Source organism: Aythya fuligula, chromosome 3 (genome assembly GCF_009819795.1).
Source record: "Aythya fuligula isolate bAytFul2 chromosome 3, bAytFul2.pri, whole genome shotgun sequence".
Classification (NCBI taxonomy): domain Eukaryota; kingdom Metazoa; phylum Chordata; class Aves; order Anseriformes; family Anatidae; genus Aythya; species Aythya fuligula.
This window is the reverse complement of record NC_045561.1, coordinates 117341694-117360441: the sequence shown is the minus strand read 5'-3', so window position 1 is coordinate 117360441 and position 18748 is coordinate 117341694. Positions and strand designations below refer to the sequence as shown.

Genomic DNA, 18748 nt, shown 5'->3' with positions numbered 1-18748 from the left:
CACTCAAATGCATGTCCTTAGCTTGAGACTTATGGATTTAAGCTAAATCCACAGAAACTGTTACATCAGCTTAAGGGAATTCACAGAAAGGGAAGTTTCACTAAATCATTTTTAGAATTTTCAGCTAAGTCCATAAGGTTAGAGGACTGCCTCTCAAGTTATTCATCGTTTTTCAGCTAAATATTTTTTCTTGTATATGTATATAAATTTATTTGGAGCTATTATTAAACTTAATATAATTAACTGATAGAACAGGAATATTCCAGAGTGTGAAAATTAAGTGAAGTACACCAGATTAGGGCTAGTTGTCATGTTATTTCAATATCAGGAGTAAAATTAGTACTATGAGAAAATTTTTTCAGGAACTCAGGTTTGCTTGGACGGTGTTTGTTCCCCTTCCACGTTCAAACTCTGCATATCACAGGTAACTTTACAGAAGTAGTAAATTTAAAGCAGTGACTCTGTGCTCTCTGGGTTCATCTCCCAGCTCCATCACCAGCATCTATGGGCTCCTGGAAAGCAAGCTAAAAAGCACATTGTGAAAAAAAAGTATATATATATATAATTTTACAGGGTGGAAGCAGACTCTAAAAGCAAAACATCCTAAAAAAAAACAGGGCCACACCACGTCACATGCACGTCCTCCCAAGCAGCCAACACCACTTCATGTCTGCTGTTCACCAGTCCCAGACCAGCTGCAGATCAAGAGCCACAAAGACGAACCAGCCAAATTATTTCAAATAGCAAATTGAGGAAAATTACCATCTCTTGATAAACACTTCACTAACAGCCAAGAGAGAAAATTCAACCCAAAATATTATTCTAGGGAATGATCTGCTCGACTTTAGATAGAAACAGTGCCTTGCCAGAAGGAGTTAGCACATGGAATGATCTCTCCCTGTTACAACTGGGAGCGTTGGAAGAGGTAAAGGAGAGGCTCTGACTCCATTTTTAGAGTCCAGTGACAGCATTGGCATGAGCCTGTTCACTCAGAAAACTGGAAAAATGACCTATTTATGCGGAGATAAAATACCAATAACCTGTCAAACCTGAGCTTCTGGTGGTAAATTAAGACATTAAGTTCTACTGCTGTATTCTAACGTCCATGCCCGTGGTGGCAGAGCATCCCTCTGCAGCAGGTCCTCACCACAATCTCACTCCCAGGTCAGGAAAATAAGGAAAATAAGCAGTGAGGATGAGTTTCTCAGCCCTGCAAAGGAAGACGGCGTCAGAGCTGAGCTGGGAACTTCAGGTCCCACTCCCAGTGCTGAACTTGGTGTTTCTCACCCCAATTTTCTCTCTCAAGGAATGTTTTAAATTCCCATGAGCCTAAGGTTTTACATTCCCACAAGAGAGTGGCGGGCTGGCTATTCAGAGCCATGAAAAGCGAGAGGCAGGCGTGAGGGTTCAGAAGAGCGGTGAGACAGCGTGCCCTTCGCACGCAAAGCAGCCCCTTTTTGTCAGCAACTGGGCCTAGGCTGCTGACGGAACAATTACTGAACGTAATTATTTTCCCGTTGGGTAAACACTCCAGTACAATATGCAACTGTTTTTAGAGCCGGCCTATGCCCATAAATTATCCGACTGAATTAACGCTGGCTCCTAGGAGCCAGGGCTGGTTGCAGGGTGGGGGGAAGGAGCTTTCCTTTTGGTCGAGCTGCTGTCACGAGGAGGAGCAGGGCTCTTTCCTGAGGCACAAGGACACAATCTTGGCGAGGGTCCAGCGCTGGGCTGGAAGCAGCATTCATTACTCATGATAAAGTGGGAGGCAGGGCTTTTTGATTTATCGGCACCGAGCGGCACACCACCAGATGCCTTCCAGCAGAACCGTACATGCACGGCCGGAAAGAAACCCCCCTCCTGGTCCTTTTTAGGCAAGTCGGGGTCCCAGAGGGAGTTTTATAACTTGGTCCCACAGCGCAGATAAAAACGCTTCACTTCACCTTCACAATATTGCTCTGTGCTCCTGAAGAGACAAATCCATCCTTGCTGGTCTTGATTCTGTTTGCGTTGAACCTGGGCAGTTCAGGCTGAGAACAAAACAGACCTAAAAGAATTCACCTTCATGATAAATTGCTCGCATACGTGCAGCAACACTGAAAGCCGCTGCTATAATTCTGCCGAGTGATTTTGATAAACCCTTCCAGGCAATTTGTAATTCTACCCGTCTGTATCTCTCCTCTATCTCCTCGCCACTCCCTCGACTACGCATCTGCTCATCGCTGAGCTTAATTTCACTGCTCAGTGACTCTGAAGCTTTTCCCACACTTCCCCATCTAAAGCAAATAAACTTTCAGCAAACATCCTCCAAGATTGCTGTCCCAGCTCCTTCAACGTAGCTCCTGAGTGTCGTTTTGTTTTTATAGTGCGAGCTCAATGCCTTTCAGAGCAAGCAGCAAAAAAAAAATCCATCCGAACAAGATTCAATTATCATCCAGATTGCAAATTAAGCCCGTTCTGCTGTCCTTCCGGCACTACCCAGCAGTATTTCTTCTTCCCAGTGGTGTGAGGCACCAGCACTGGCCAGGCCAAGCCCTCACCCCAGTGCTCTACAGAAATCTATTTATTTGTTTTTCAAAGGTAAACGCCCGATTATGGTCTTAAAAGCCAAAGAACACATTTGAGGTCTTATGTGCCAAAGCACATATTTTGTGTCAGATCTTTTAGGACTTCCTTTGACTTCACTCTCTTGCAAAATTGAAAATTGAGCATAGCTCGGTACGCCTCCCGTGTTTCACTTTGGCTAAGCAAGGCCAAGTTCTCTGCCACGGATTCACAGCAGAGTAGTTCTGATATTGCTGAGGAAGGGAGCTTGCAGCTAATGATTCCTCTGTAAAGATCAACAAAGAAACAGATGGCGACCCTGCCCTTGAAATGACAGCATTTTGGCTGTCGGACACCCTGTTATGATGAACAGGAGAGCTCTCTCCTCTCTTTGGACCAGAAAGCAAGCATAGAGAGATGTCCAGCTCAGAGAAGATTTCAGCCAGTTTCAGAAGCCAGGAGAAAAAAAATATATATATATTTTTTGTTACCTCTTAAATTCTGCAAAATTTAACCTGACATTAGGCAGATTAACTTTGATCCAAAGAAGTGGCCAGTGACTAGGCTCACACACTGCTTTGATGACGGCGTCAGGTATGCCTTTGATGTAATCGTGTTTGTTCACAAGGAATTTTCGACAAGTCCCTTTTTCCTCCACAGAGCAGAACTCAAATGGAAAGAATGGTTTGTTTGCTCATCGCTCTCCTGCCAACCTGCAGGCCAACAGAAGCTCCCTCTTGTCCTCTCTTGGCTGTCACGTTGGCTGTCTGCTGCTTTTCTGCTGCTTCTGCTGTGTCTTTTTATGCATGCTTGTGACCTGCTTCAAGAAAATAATAGCTCCTGCCTGTGTGCATTCAAACTGCAGCAAAAGTCATTTCCTCTCCCAGACTACTACTGCAAAACCCTATATTATGGGAAATCAACCCTATTGTTTTAGGAATCTCATTTTACATAGATTTCACTACTTCTGACATTCACTTTACATGAAGAGTGGATGTTATGCCCTTGAGCTCCAAGAATTCGTCTAATCTGAACAATAACTACACCTCACACAGCCTAGGGGGGCAGAGATTTTTATCTCGCCTCTCTGTTCTGCTTTACAACCCTGTACGCTGGTCAGGCAGGGTCTGCCTGAGCCTGCAGGCTGCAGTAAGATGGCTCAGCTTGCGTTCTGCTCCCTCGTTCAGGTGACTAGATACTCACGGAGCATTGCCTTCAGCAATCCAGAACCAAGCCTGGCATCACGGAGGGGCACGCTGACCACGTTGCCACTGTCAGGCAGCCAAGAGGTGCCCAAGCTGCCCCTTAGTGGCCACTGTCACCTCCAGCAGACGCCCACGCTTGGGGACAGCACAAACCTGGCATTACGACACGCCATGGGGTCCCCAGGCTGCTGCCTGAAGGTAAAGGATGGAGGACACAGAGATTTAGTGGAAGGACATCTGGGAAGGGGCTGCAGAGCACAGAAAAGAAGCACCAGAACATCTTCAGGTAGCTGGGTCAGCACCTGGAACGGCACACCCGTATTGCTGAATGAGAGTCATTACAGACAAGGCTACACACTAGCAATTACTTTCAGCTTAAGTGATATTAAAGGGAGATCCTCGATAAACAAGTAAATCTCGTAGAATTCATTTTTTTTTTCTCCTTGCGATAATCCCCAGTAATTATGGATAAACGCCAGATTTGCTAGATCACCCGGCATTAAAATATTCTCCACTGCGTGCATGGATAGAAGCTCAAATCTCACTTAGGAGAAGAAAACAGTCGGCGTGCTTACTGTATCATTAGCAAATCAATCATTTGCATATGGTCGTCAGCTGCATCTGCAGCCCCATGCTGGAAAAAGTGACTTTTAAACACTTCGAACAGGGGCTGTCCCTTTTTTGATGCTCAGCCACGACCAGCGCCAGGGAGCCCCAAACCTCACATACGCCCTTGGAAAAAGCGACGTGGAAACACTTAGCACAGCTGAAAAATAACACCAGCACCATCATTTGCAACAAGAGGCATTTGGGCAAAAATATTTAGTTCAACGCCTCAAAGAACCCTACCTAAAATGGCACTAGAGTTTGGAAACATACCACAGAAAGAGGGTGAGGTGGAAACTGGAATGCTCTTTGAAGTGCTGCAGTATCCGAGGACCAGGGGACGCGGATTAAAAAATGATTCATAAAAGGCTTTAGCTCAGGCACTGGGAACTTTGTGGAACACCCCGGAGGAGCGGTGGGTCCGGCAAAGTTAATCGCATTGAGAAAGAACCCGTGCAAGTGCGCTGCTGCTGAGCCAAATACTCAGCAGGCTGGGGTAATTCAGAGCTCGATTGTTCCTATGCACAGGGCTAATCTCAGCTCTATCGGTTATTTACTTACTGTACAGTCTGGATACTTGTGCTGTGGATTAATTCGTTCCCAAGGTTTTTGTTGGCACGGTGAAGAGGAATGTCCTCCTCGCTGCACTTTTGGTTGGGTGAGAATCTGGGCAGACCTTCTCACGGGGACTCGCATGGGAAGGAGGCAATGGTCAAGCTAATCCATCACCTCTAAATCTGGCTCAGATTTATGATAACTTTACCACAATTTCATGAGTTACTACACGTCAGCTGAACTGAGGTAACTGCTGTGAGCATGGCCATGAAAAAATGAGAGGTGGCAGAGACTTAAATGAGAAATGGGCCAAATCCTGCACGCAGACAACTCCCACAGCCTCCTTGCTATTGCTGCTGCCAGTGCTTGTTAACACACAGAAATCCGACCACAAACCTGAGATTCTGAAAATATCCTCCACCAGATGTGTCAAAGGAAACCATGGGATGGCCTGAACACAAGTGAATGTGCAAAGTTATGCTTTGGGTCAGAAAAGCCTTTCTTTTGCCAGTTGCTGACCAGGTAATTCTGGGAGCCTAAGAACTGATGGATATGGGTAGTCTACCCCATGCAGTGTAGACACAAACACTGCTCATTACTTAAATATTATATAATATATATACACACATGGATACTCTTTTACCTGCACCCCTTTTAAACATCTAAATCTCTTTTCAGCCAGAAGATCCTTGAACTAACAGAATTATATTTTACCACAATTAATTCATTCTTCCTCTTCTGTGCAGGAACTGCATATTCCTCCCATCCTTGCAGCTTTGTTTAAAAATTCTTGAACAAACTGTTGTCCTGATTCTTCCCATTAAGCCGTGTGATTTCCCCAGGGGTTACAGCCTGTTTTATAGGCAGACACTAACAAGCTCTGCAAATGCTCTGCGCCGAAAGGACACAAAACTAATGCAGCTGCGACTACAAGAGGACCAAGATCAATAAGAGAAAAGGGAAAAGGGCAGCACTGCATGCTAGCTTGGGTTTGCAACCAGGCTGGTGAACTAAAACGCTTCCAGGCAGCTTGGAGCACAGGCAGAGGGAGCTTGCAAAGGACATGGACATACTCTGTTATCACAGACAAAAGGGAAAAGACTCTTACGCCTGCCTAGCCTGCTCGATGGGATCGTAGTTGTCGAGGTAGTTGAATCGGATGGTGTCTGTAGGATGTCTGTCTGAAGAACGCCATGGCGGGAGCTCTTTCTTCTCCTTGTTTGTCCTCCTTCCTAGCACAGGAGGTTTTGCCTCCGGGATGTTGCTTCTCACCGGTTGCACATCAATAACTACAAACTCATCCTTTGGAGGAGTCTAATAAAAGACATGAAAAGAAGAAAATACATTTTTATCCTACAATAAAAATCAGATTTATTTTGCCTAACTTTAGACTTGTGAGAATGGGGCATTAACTCAAAATTAGTCCCTCCAGGCTCCGTTTTGGTCACTGGGCAGAAATTGGGGCCCAGACAGTGCATGTGATTGTCCATGTCCTGAACACTGTATTTAGATGAGCTGAGCTGTATTTGAGATGTGTTGGCTTGATCCACTGACTACAGAAACAGCCTGCGGGGGAATTTGGTTAGAATTAGAGATCTGAGTTTTGAATTCAGGGCAGAGACTCCTACCCTCACAGCTTCACAAGCCAGGCATCCAGATCAATGAATCTCAGCAGAAAGCAATGGCTATGGAGTGATGCTCCACCCTCCCAGAAGGGCCCTGCCACGTTTGAAAAAGACAGAATGGGAACAACATCAAAGGCTGCAACAGGCAGATTGTGTGCTTTTGTTCCTTTTCACCAGCGAGACTGATTGTGAAACTTCACCAGGGGTCATGTTGGGCACCCCACTGTTGCTTATCAGATCGAGACAGCCTATCATATGTTCTAAAACCTGGGGAAGAAGAGAAGGGAACACCCTGAAAGGATAGGAGGAGAGAGAGACCTTCATGATTGCTTCTCTCCTCACCAGTGAGATTTTCACTTCCCCCCGACCTGGGATGGATGAAGGGAAAACAGAGCACGTAGCAACACATGGGTTTAAAATCTAATTTAAAATTGTGTGTCTTCCTTTTTACAAATGGGAGACCAGAGAAAGTTAAAGAGTTAGGAACTAACTCTGCCAGCCCAGAATTTCCCCCCTGGTAGGAATATACCTTTGGTCTTGTAACATGCAGCTCTTTCACCATCTCGATGTAATGTTTCTTCCAGATTCCTTGCTCAAAGGGGGTTGGAGAGAAGTTGATGTACCAGCCAAAGCGCAGGCACTTCAGCATCCAGAGCTGATCCAGTTCAGACAGGTACTTCCAGTGCCAGCTCACCTGCGGGTGCCCAGTAACCACGTGTAAGAGCAGACCAACACCTCGGGGTTTCAAGCATCCAAGTTTATATCTAGAGACTTATCTCCTGTGGATGCAGCTCCCCTGTGTCCTTAAACTAGTACAATTCTTCAGCACTGTTTATGCTCCATTTAAACACAAATTTGAGGTCTTTCCTCATGACGTGCTCATGTATGTTGGCTGAACTCCAGTGTAGAGCAAAATACCCTAAAAATCACTGGCCAAGAGGAAAGACTTCAGCTTATCTGGAGCAACTTCCTGCATTTGTTTGCTCAATACACACACAGATGTTGGAATAAACCCTTTATTACTTTCTACTGACAAAACCAGAAAAATATCCTAACCTATCTGCTCCCTGCCTGGGAATGAATACTGAGAATTTTGTCTACATAAAATATGATCTGCTGGAGAAAGAAACTAAAGCAAGTTTTAAACAAGCTGAGATTTCGACATATTAGTATTATATTACAGAGTGCTATGGTAGTGCTTTAACCTTAAGCTTTAGTGCTTTTTTTTTTAGATATTGCTGTCACCAATATCTAAGCTTATTCATTCATAACTACCTTGGGTGTCACTTTAAGGCATGAAAGCCATTTCTGGAGTCTTAGCAGACTGAATCCCTAGACACTATGCTCAAAAGCACATTGATAACTTCTCTGCTTCTCCACAGCCAGCACTTCACCTTCAAGCATTTTAAAGGATCAGGTTTTCACTGTTTTTCTTAAAGCATCGTATGCACTTCACGGGGCAATACTTTTAAAAGCAACTAATGGTTCTGTGCACAGTATGAAGTATTTTAAAAGAACATGGTTTTCAGAAAGTGCCAGGCCTCCTCCTTGGGAACAATCAGCCTTGTAAATTGACACACGTTAAATGCCTAAGAGCAGAACACCCCAAATTATTCTTCCCTTTCATAAGTCTCGGCCAATCTGGTTTAATTTAGGGTGTGGGGAAGTGTTGCATCCAATCTCACACAAGTGCCACTAAGCATATGGCACCAGGTTGCAAGGTCAGAAAGCATTCTTGCATTATTCAGGACAGCACTGGCACATCTTTATAGTAGATTAGTGCTGTTTCTTTCTTTATTTTTTCAATCTACCTTGACCTTTCTGAACCTTAGTATGTGTTCTTTTACCTGTGCACATCGACAGAGGCTCCGTGGGTCCAGGAAGGAAAAGATGTATAAAGACAGCACCCTGGGGAGCCTAGTGGTGAAATCTAAAGCTTCGGTGGGAACTCGATCCTGTAGCTGCTTGGCACAGAATTTCTGCTGTGACAGGGAGCAGCGTTCCAACAGGTCCACCAGGATCTTCCGCCTCTGACCATCTGTCCACTTGTCAAACTGAAAAAGGAGTTTCAGGTTCTGAGAAACCGGAGATTCAGCTTGGTAAAATAAAGCACACATGTAAGGCAAGGGAAAAGTGCATAAGCAGCAGCTTCTGGTGACTCACTCAATAGCGAAGCACGTAGGAACTGGGAACAAATGGAAAAGCTACATTAAAAGAAACTCTGAAGCCACATAACGTATGATTTATAATCCTCAAAGGATCCCAGATGGCCTAGTCCAGGACACACTCATGCTCACAAGACTCCTGGGACCAGTTCTGAGACTTGGTTTCACTCATGAAAAGAAGGAGGCTCAGATGGGTGTTTACAGGATTGGGTCCTAAGCTGACTGCTGCTTCTTTGTCTATCCTGACACTTCTATGGCCCCCACTACTGCAGGGTTTGGGAGCCCAACAATTTGTAAAGCATTTATTCTCACACAGGAGAATAATGTGAGCCTTACAGAGAACTGGAGCAAAGAGAAACCAGATCAATTGCCAGCATCTCACAAGGAAAATCCACAGTGCAGATCCAGCAGCACAGTAAAAGAGATTTTTCCAGGCATTTCTGTGCCTAGGTCAGACATCTAAAGAGGAGGATTAAAATGGTTGGATTTCGCTGTGGGAAGGAGCGAGCACTTGGGTAACCAGGCGAACACGTCTCGTTGATGCAACGGCACCAGCGGGACGCAGAGCGGGGCAGAGCTGTGTAAACAGGGTGGGAGCAACGGTGGCGGTAGCCGGTGTTTAGCTTGTGTTGATAGCAGGGGCTGGAAAGGGCCCCGTCAGCAGGAATCTGCTGGGAGGAGACTGACCTCATCGCCACAATCTGTGCAATCTGCCTCAAAACCTGCAGGAGCAGTCCCGGCTGCGAGGGTGCCAGCAGGGAGGGAGTCTCAGGGGACCATTTCGGCAGCATCCACAGGGCAGCAAATGGCATGGTAAAGGTTCTCTTCCAGAGGTGAAATGCAGATTTTAGGTGAAATCCCGCTTCATCCAGCTTCCTAGCAGCTTCTTGAATTAGGATCAGCAGCAAGACAAACTCACCTTCCTTACAAAGGGCAAGCTCCTGAAGTGCTGGGCCTGTCTGGAGAGCTTTCCCCTGCTGGTTCCTTCTCTTCTCGCCCATACCCATAACACACGCTCGTCTTTCTGTTTCCTGAAGCCAGCTTTCCACAACCAACTATTGGCTCTCCACGGGTCAAATCCCAGTAATTTCTGCATTTAACCTCAGGGGTATTTAAAGAACTTATTGAAACGTGACCTCCACAAATTAAAAAAAATAATAATTTTTTAAAAAGTGCAGCTCTTCATATATATATATATATAAGCATAATATATATAATATATATAAAACATATAATAAATATAATATATATAATATTCAATTATACATATATAATTGAACAATTTATCCAGCTCCCTATATATAATCTTCTATATATGAAGATTCATATATATATATATGAGAAGAGCTGAGTAAATTGTTTAATGCCCGATGCCCTTCCCTTTCATCTCCTCTCCGAACATTTTTCCCTTTCACTTACATCCCTTTCTTTCCCTTTCAGAACAAACCAGACCCCAGACATTTCGATCTTTTTTCCTCTGCTTCCCCACCAAAAAACCATGGCCAACTGGTGAACTAGCAAAATTATGGTCTAAAATAGACTGTGCAGGTGAAAAGTAGCTGAGAAGTCATTTGTTTCCAGATCATTTTAATGAACCCTTTGTTTCTTTATTTCTATTTTATTATTTATTTCTATTTTATTATTTAATTATATTCTATTATTTATTTATATTTGATGTATTTAATTCCAGTATTGGACAATAAACTATAAGAAGTAAAGAGCTCTTCTCCTTCTTGCAGGCACCTCTACAGGACCTTGAAGTAGGTCGGCAAGGACAAAATCTCAGCAATTCCTGAGATCCTGGAGACAAAAGCCAAGAAGGGAGCTCCCAAATGCCCGTGCCTTTTCCTACACAAAGCGACAGGGAATTAAGGAATACACCCTTTCCCTCCCATCCCTATTTTGCATATAACTTTCACCTCTAATGAGGTTCAGCAGAGCAAAAACTGACGCAGGACTTTGGGATTTGGCACTGGGAGCCACGTCCCCTGAGACCACCCCACCAGACCAAGGTGCACCAGGGGGCACAGAGAGGGTCTGGACACGAAGGGTTTTTTTCTCTAGCATGGTGAACTCCTCGTTCCTGACCGCAGCTACATCCTCTTCTCATTAAAACAATCTGCAAACACCAGCTTGCAGATAAATTTCCCCCATATATGATCAAGAGGCGGGGGTAACTGGCTCATCACTCCCACACCGAGAGGTGAAGCGAACCGATCAAAGCAAACCAAATGTAGCTTCTCTTTCAAAGGGGCTCAATATTTGCTTCTGGTTAACTCTTCCCAGCCAGCCACGGCTTTGCAATGAAGCAATTCCTTCCAGCATCCTCCTCCCGAGCTCCCAGCACGATGCTGACCCCCTTCAGAGCAGCGTCACGCCACCGGCACAGGGCCGCGCGGCTTCTCCAGGCGCTGGGCAGCAGCCAGGTAGCTCAGCAGGCAGAATTTGTCTCTTTTCCAGCATTCACAAGCACGTCCCCATCCCACGTTTGGGCAATCCAACCTGTCAGACTGGATTCCCCTTCTCAAGGCTGCGCCTTCCCCAGCCACAGCAGTCGGGAGAGGTTTTCCCTCGCTGTGCCTTTCCCCCAGCCCCAGCAAACAATGGCTCTCCCCGGGGACAGAAGGCTCCGCTGGCCACCACACCAGTCCTGCGATCGGTTTACAATTAATCCCTGAGTGCACACACACAAATGATGAGGCCTGACACGAAGGGGGCGAGCCCGGGAGCTCGGTGTGAAGAACAGAAGCTCTGTTGCTTAACCTAAAGAGGCCCCTCTCCTCTAGAAGACCGGTTGTTGTACTGGAACGGGACATAATCCTGCCTCCCAGCCGGCTTTTTGGCACGAGTTTGCAGGGTTACAATCACCTGCCATCTCCTCCTGGTCCTGAACACGCTGAGAAGAGAAGGGACAAAGCAGGCAGGCACCCAGGATCCACCCAGTACATGGGTCCAGCCAGCAAAACCCTAAACATCGCTGCTGCCGAGTGGCTCCTTGTCAGGAATTCAGATCTGTTCCTTTTTGTGCTTTCACTGCTACGCTTTGAAACCCAAACCTGAAATTTTGGAGGAGGAGACTCCCAGGAAGGCTGCCTGGAGAACACCAGTTCAGCTGAGCAGCCACCACTGCTGCCTCTACCCCAGTTAATAAACGTGCCTGGGACCATTTTCTAGCGATGACACCAAGAGGCAGGCGATGCACATGTCCACACCGTCATGCTCTCACCCTTCCCAACAAGGTGGCTGAATCCACCCTGCTCTTTTGGCACGGTTCCTGGCTGAGGCTGATGTCCAAACCTTGTCTGAACAATGCCTGGAAGAGCACTACTGGCCCAGGCCAGAACCGTGCCAGGGAGCGTGCTAACAATTTCATGGTGTGGATGAGCGAGTTCCAGGACCTGGGAACATTCAGACGCGCTGTATATAAATTACTACGACAAGATGTAGCCCACAGGGTGAGTTGAATCATTGTCTGGGCTCCCTGACTTGTCGACATCTCATTTGGCTTTAGCGGAAGCTGCGATGCTCAGATCACCTGGAGACACTTCAGCTTTAGGTGTCTTAATCTACAAGTTCAACCCCAGCCTCATTGTCAACATATTAACCCGGGTGTCAGCATGATAGCGTGAAGCATTAAGGTAGAGCAAAATGCTTTTATGTATTGTAAATTAATGGGAGGAATTTTTGGCTTGCGGTATTGAAAGAGAGCAGAAAGGGAGGCTGAGAGGGAGCACGTCAAGGCATCTGCCCCAGGTGCGATATAGAATAGCAGCTGGAATAAAACAGAAGAAACCAGCAGAGAAATGTTAACCCTTTCCCAGTGCAATCGTCAAAAGGGTTTCAGCCGAAAGACAGCAGCGTAATTTATCCTTAATATTTTTTTCTGGAAAGTATAGGGGTTAAGGATTTAGTGCGACAGAAATTCAGCAGAAATGCCTCCCCTAAGATCAAAGCCTGAAAATACTCAACGATGGGAAGAGCTACGTAGGACAGGCTGCCTGCTGCCACCACGCACTACCACTGCTTCCACGTTGTGCAGCAGCAATACCCTGATGAGTTGAGAGCAACCTGAGCCAGCCAAAAAATTGTACAGGGTCCCATCGTACGTCTTGAATGCTGCAGGTGACAGCACAGCCAGTCCCACACCCTCTGGGGCTGCCCAGCCATGCAGAAGCAGAGAAAAGAAATCCCTTCAGGTCACGCAGTTCATTGTTCCTCAGCCTGTGTTTTAGGGACCATAATAGGTTGGGAGACATCAAAGGCGTTTCTGTGAGGCAACTGCATAGAAATAACAAAAGGAAAACACACACACAGAGTCCCTGAATGCATGCAAATAAAATGAGGAGGAATAAAACAAACAATAAACTTAGAGCATTTAATCTAATCTCTTTTTTTGGCTGGCTGTAAAGGTTCACCACTCTGGCAATGCTGCACAAGGAAACTGTTCTGCTTTCCCAGAAGGTTAGATGGTCCTTCAGTTTAAAAAGGTTCAGAAACACTGCACTAGTTCACATCCTACTGCAAGGCACCCTACCTAGACCATTCCTGGCAAGTGTTTGTCTAACCTTTTCTCAAAAGATTCCAGCACAGGAGATTTCCACCCAAAACCCCCAAGACAAGTTCTTCAGGCAGTAAATTACCTGCAGATTTTGCTGGTGTCTAAATCGTATCTCAATAATTGTGATTCCAGCCCATTTCTTGTCCTACCCAATGTGAACACGGAGATCAGATTATTCCCATCCTCTTTGTGGGGAGCTTTTATGTGTTATTGGCAAGATGTTATCACATCTTTTATCCGTCTTCCCTAGAGTGAACAGATCATTTTCAAATTTTCTGGACCTAAGAACATTCTCACCTATGACTCGTTTTCAGAAGCATCTCCAACTGGTCCTCAGCTTTCTTAAAATGCACTGAACAGCACTGGGCATAGCTCTGCCTTCCAGACAGCCTTTTGGGATATTCCCTTTTTTTACAATTATAAGACAGTCATAAACTTGTCAACTCAAACTTGTATTCAGTTTGTGATGCATCATAATTCCCAACAATTTTTATGCAGAATTGCTGCATAATCGAGTTTTCTCATATCTGCAGTTTTTGTAAATGTCATTCTTATGTGTAGCGTTTTTCACTTGTCCTCATCAAACTGCAAATCATTTCACTTTGAATTCTGATCTGCAAAGTTCATGAAATCTCTCCAAGCCTGATATCACCTGCAAATCAGTGTGTCCTTTCCATTTCATCACCAAAAATACTGAACCGTTCTAGATTCAGAACAGACTTCAGCCTCCCAGTTTCCTAAGAAATCATTTGTAACAACACTGAATGTGGATTTCCAGCCATACAAACCCACCCTTCAGCAGCTGCATCCAGTCCAAACTTCCTGAGAGCGCTACAAGAAGGCCATGAGTATCAGTGGAAAAAGTTCTGCCAAGAGCACTGTGATTTCTGGACAAAGTTTCTCCCAAACTCCGAGTGCCCTAGGCTTTGCATACCACATATCATAATGCCAGAGGCTTTGAAGGGAGTTAAGAAGAGCTTTTGTGCTTTCCACACCCTTTTCATTGGCATGATGGATGGCAGAAGCACAAGGAGAATTAACTCTGAAGGAACATGATGAGAAATACTGATCGAGTGACATGGAAGGGTCAGGTATTTAACCTTTCAGAAGATGTTTTCACACTCTTTGTTGCATTTGGGGGAAGGTTGTTTCCAGATTTGGGCTCTTTCAGAGGGGGTTCCAATAAAAACATTCTTGCATTTTTGCCAGCGTACATCCCATGGGCATTTTAAAGCATCCACCAATTTTCAAGAAACAGGTTTTAGGTCTGTCAGTTACTATCATGTTAAAAGGTGGTTTTTGCACAATAATCATTCAATTATTTTGTTTTCTTAGTTTCCATGAAATCCCTTGTTATCAAAATGCATGCAAGTCAACAAATTATGGAAAGCACATTTCCTATAAAGATGAATAATTCTTATGAGGTTAAAATGTCTATAAAAGCCAGTTCATTTGCAAAATAAATTCCACATGAGTGACCTACTGGGCATAAAGAATAAACACCACAGTTCAAGTAAAGTAACTGTGCAAATAATCTTTATCAAAGAGTGCTGATAAGGAACATCATTTCTATACTTCATAGAACCATAGAATCATACAACGGCTTGGGTTGGAAGAGACCTTAAAGATCATCTTGTTCCAACTAGATTTCCTTTTAGCTTTTGTATGGTACGTGACTACACACCTGGTTCTTTGGTTCCTTTTATTAAGATGTGCATAGGGCTCAACCATACAGTTACTACTGAGCCACTTAAATATATTCACTGATTTACTGCAATGAACTCACTGAGTCTGTGTTCCACCCTTCATAGGAGACTAAGCAGATTACAGCTGCTTTCTCATAAAGGTCTTTATAGAGGTTTTGCATCATAAAAGAAAAGGCACAACGTGATATTTCAGGTGTGAGCTTAGGACTAAGGCAAATATTGTGCCACTGCGTGCTTTGCCATCAGGTTCCCAGGTAGGTCTCTTAGAGCTGTTTTCCTTTAAAGCTGCCAGCTACAACTCCCTTCATGGGCTACAGAAAGAAACAGGCATCTCTAGAGGGCTGTTCTTTCATCCCACATTAAGTGAGATGAATTACCCTCTGGAAGCACTGCTTTCTTTCTCTCTGTTGACTGTACATGGAGCCTGCGATGACCAGATCAGCCAGGCTTAAATATCTATGTCTCAGACATGCACACTCGGCCAGAGAAAACCCATCCAAAATGCCAACCTCACAGTAATTTGTGGCTGGGGCAGACAAATCCGATCTCAAGTCTCTCTCTGCCCCATTTTTTCATCAAAAACAGGGTGACAGCACTTTCCTGTCTCACATAGGAGTTGTGAAGATAATGACAGTGAGAGATTGCGAGATGCTCAGTGATTACAGCATTAGGAGCCCTATGTGTGCACTTAGTAGATAACATGTCATTTATTACCAGCTTTAAAGACTTGCTAGCAGGCAATGGCAATATCTAAACATCCAGTATCCTCTCTGAAGACTTCACAGGCTTTTCCCAGGGCTTCTTATCCCATTTCAGATCATTTTGAAAATGAAATATGATTTCCCAAGTTCAGAACTTACAGAAATAAGGCACCGAGGAAATTTAGACCTTTACCTTCATCAAAAGTACAGCAGTCACAGCTCACTTGCACACCTACATGTGGAAAATGAACCCCTTTTTCTAAACAGGTTATGTTATACACTCTTATTATGGTAATCTCCTGATTAATTCAGAAACCCAACTGGATTTAAATATAAATTTAAAGGGAAAAGTTTACCCATTTTCCAAGCAGGGCTCTTCTTTCTTCAAATACCTATAAAACATAAAGACACAAATAAAAATGAATACTTTAAGAGGATTCAGCATTTCTGAAGAAAAAATACAGCTTGAAAAGACATTTGTGTGACCTACAAAATATAAACAGAATCACAGAATGGGTGAGGTTGGAAGGAATTTGTGGAGATCAGTTAGTCCAAAGTCCCTGCAGGGTCAACAGAAACAGACTGCTCAGGGCTCCATCCAGCTGGGTTTTGAACATCTTCTTAGATGAAAGCTCCACAGTCTCTCTGGGCAACTTGTTCCAGTGTGTGACCACCCTCATGGCAAAAAAAAAAATAATAATTCTATGTTTAATGGAGTTTCCTGTATTTCAATTCAAAAAGTGGCCATTGGCCCTTGTCCTTTCCCTGGATGATACCAAGAAGAGCCTGGATCTCTGTCCACGTCATCCAAGTCATTAATGAAATGATCATTTAAATGATCCTGACCCCAGTGTGTAAATCCCTGATGTACTCCAGCAGGGACTGGCCTCCAGCTGGCTTTTGTGCTGCTGATCCAATCCCTCTGAGGACAGTAAATCATTTTTCAGTCCACCCCACTGTCTATTTTTCTAGTCCATACTCCATAAGCTTGCCTGGGGAGATGTTATGGGAGACAGCATAGAAAATCTCATTAAAAGTCTGAAAATCAACCAGTCTTCCTGGACCTCTCTTCTCTCCAGGACCCTATCCCAAGCAGTTCCTCCAAGCAGATCACTGAAGAGGCCAAGGTTTGCTCTCCTCATGTCCTGGGTTGTGCTCCTCCTATTTGCTTTGTTCTTTCCTCTTGGCATCCTGAACTCCATCATGTCTTTGTCACTGCAGCCACGGGTGTCCCTGACCTTCATATCCCCAACCAGTCCTTCCTTGTTTATAAGAATGAGGTCCAGCAGAGCATCTTTCCTTGTTTCCTTGATGACCTGTGTGAGGCAGGTGCCATCAATGCACTCCTGAAACCTCCTGGGTTGTTTGTACTCTGCAGCGTTGCCCTTCCAGCAGCTGTCAGGGTGGTTCAAGTTCCCCTGTAGACCAGGACCTGTGACCATGAAGCTTCTTCCAGTTGTCTGAGGAAGGCTCCGTCTGCTTCTTCTTGGTCTTTGTCACCTCTACAGCCTGGTTGTTGTCAAAGGTTTTCTTCACTGTAGGATACTCCTGAAAGTTCAAGGGCTATGTGAGTACACCTACTAAGGACTGCTCCAGCAGACTGGCTGCAGTGTGCTGCCTCACTTCTCCTCTCTTCTTTGCAGCTCACCCTAGCACTCTGCCCTCTTGAGCATACAGTGACTTGTGGTGTCTCTTGTGCTTTGCTGAGACCAGAAGCTGTGCTTCCTAGATTTTTATTTTAGAGATTTCAGTTCTCCTGAGTTGTAGACGTTGGGTGACTGAAAGCTCCTAGAATGGACACAACGTGAGTAGCTATCATACAGCCCTGGCAATGGCTTCAATCTTCATGCAGTGAGACTGGTAGGAGTAAGAGTAAGACCAGTCTTTATGGCTCATGCTGTGCCTAGGCACTTTACAGTGACAACTAACAAGAAGGATGATCGGTATCAAAATACAGTGGAGGACTTGTGATGTTGACCTTTATCCATAGGGAGCTAGACCTGAAAGCACCAGCACGTGGCTTCCCACTACCACAAAACTGCCTTTACGCTCGGGATTGTGACCTGGCGAGTGAGGAAATGTTGTAGATGTGTTTTCTTTCCAGAAGACAGATCAAAGAGAAAAAAGCCCAGCTTATAACTGCACATAAAAACAGCTATTAACCACAACTAGAAAACACGCTTGATCATTATAAACTCCAAACATGTTATTGCTTTGACAGCCTGCAAAGAAGGTTCCTGCAGAGAAAGACATTATCAGTGCTGATGTCTGGTACAGCAGTTGTCAGCGTTAGCTCTGTCTCTCTCAGCAGGAGTGTCTCTTGTGAGGGGTGGAAAATGACATTTCTTTTATTTGCATGTTGACAGTTATTATTTGCTTCATTTGCATGTGGGACACTTGGCAAAGTTGAAAAACAACAACAACAACAACAAAACACTCTAACAAGCTGAACTTGGAAAAGGATTTGCCACAAGCAAGTGATGAATAGTCAAAGATGTAAGTTTTGGGTTGGATAACTCCAGCGAAGCAGTGAGCTATTTATATAACCGAAAGCAATGTTAATGGCCTTTGATCAAAGAAAGACACGTATTTGCTTTCAGCATTCTTGGAGATACATCTGAAGCCAACTTTGTCAGAAAGTTCTGCCTACTCCAGGCACTTGGAAGCATTAATTAGCAATAGAATGGCCCCAAATTGGTATAATCATCCACTGACTTAATCAAGACCATGTTTACTGGTCCTTTCCTCCAAAGCCTTCAAGTTATACCCATACTGTACCTAAGCTGGCTGGCCTTGGATGCAGCCTAAGGCCTAGATTGCTCCCACGACCTTCCATCTCACATCCGTGTCTTCAGGTAGTTTAAAATAAGCTCAAGTTCAAGGCTGCCTGGCAAATCCCTCCAGCCATTGCTGCAAATGCCACTGGGAACTCTTCTACCCCACTGCTAGCAGAAGGGAAATCATCTCTTGACTTCCAGTCCTTCCTTAAAGGCAGGTCTGACACTGAAGTCTGCCCGGTTTTGCTGAGGGCGAGCAGCTTGCCCTGTCTCCTATCTTTACTACATCCTTAGCTGTAGCACACC

At 44.8% G+C, this 18748-nt stretch overlaps 1 protein-coding gene across 1 annotated transcript in view; it reads right to left on the bottom strand.

Moving 5' to 3' along the window:
* FBXO16 (F-box protein 16) overlaps positions 1-18748 on the bottom strand; it is a 29319-nt gene that overhangs the window by 6853 nt on the left and 3718 nt on the right. The window contains exons 3-6 of the mRNA XM_032185275.1: positions 16022-16057; positions 8383-8589; positions 7065-7229; positions 6019-6224 (exon numbers count right to left, since the gene is read on the bottom strand). Of these exons, the coding sequence (XP_032041166.1) occupies positions 6019-6224; positions 7065-7229; positions 8383-8589; positions 16022-16057 (614 nt within the window). The remainder of the gene's footprint in view (positions 1-6018; positions 6225-7064; positions 7230-8382; positions 8590-16021; positions 16058-18748) is intronic.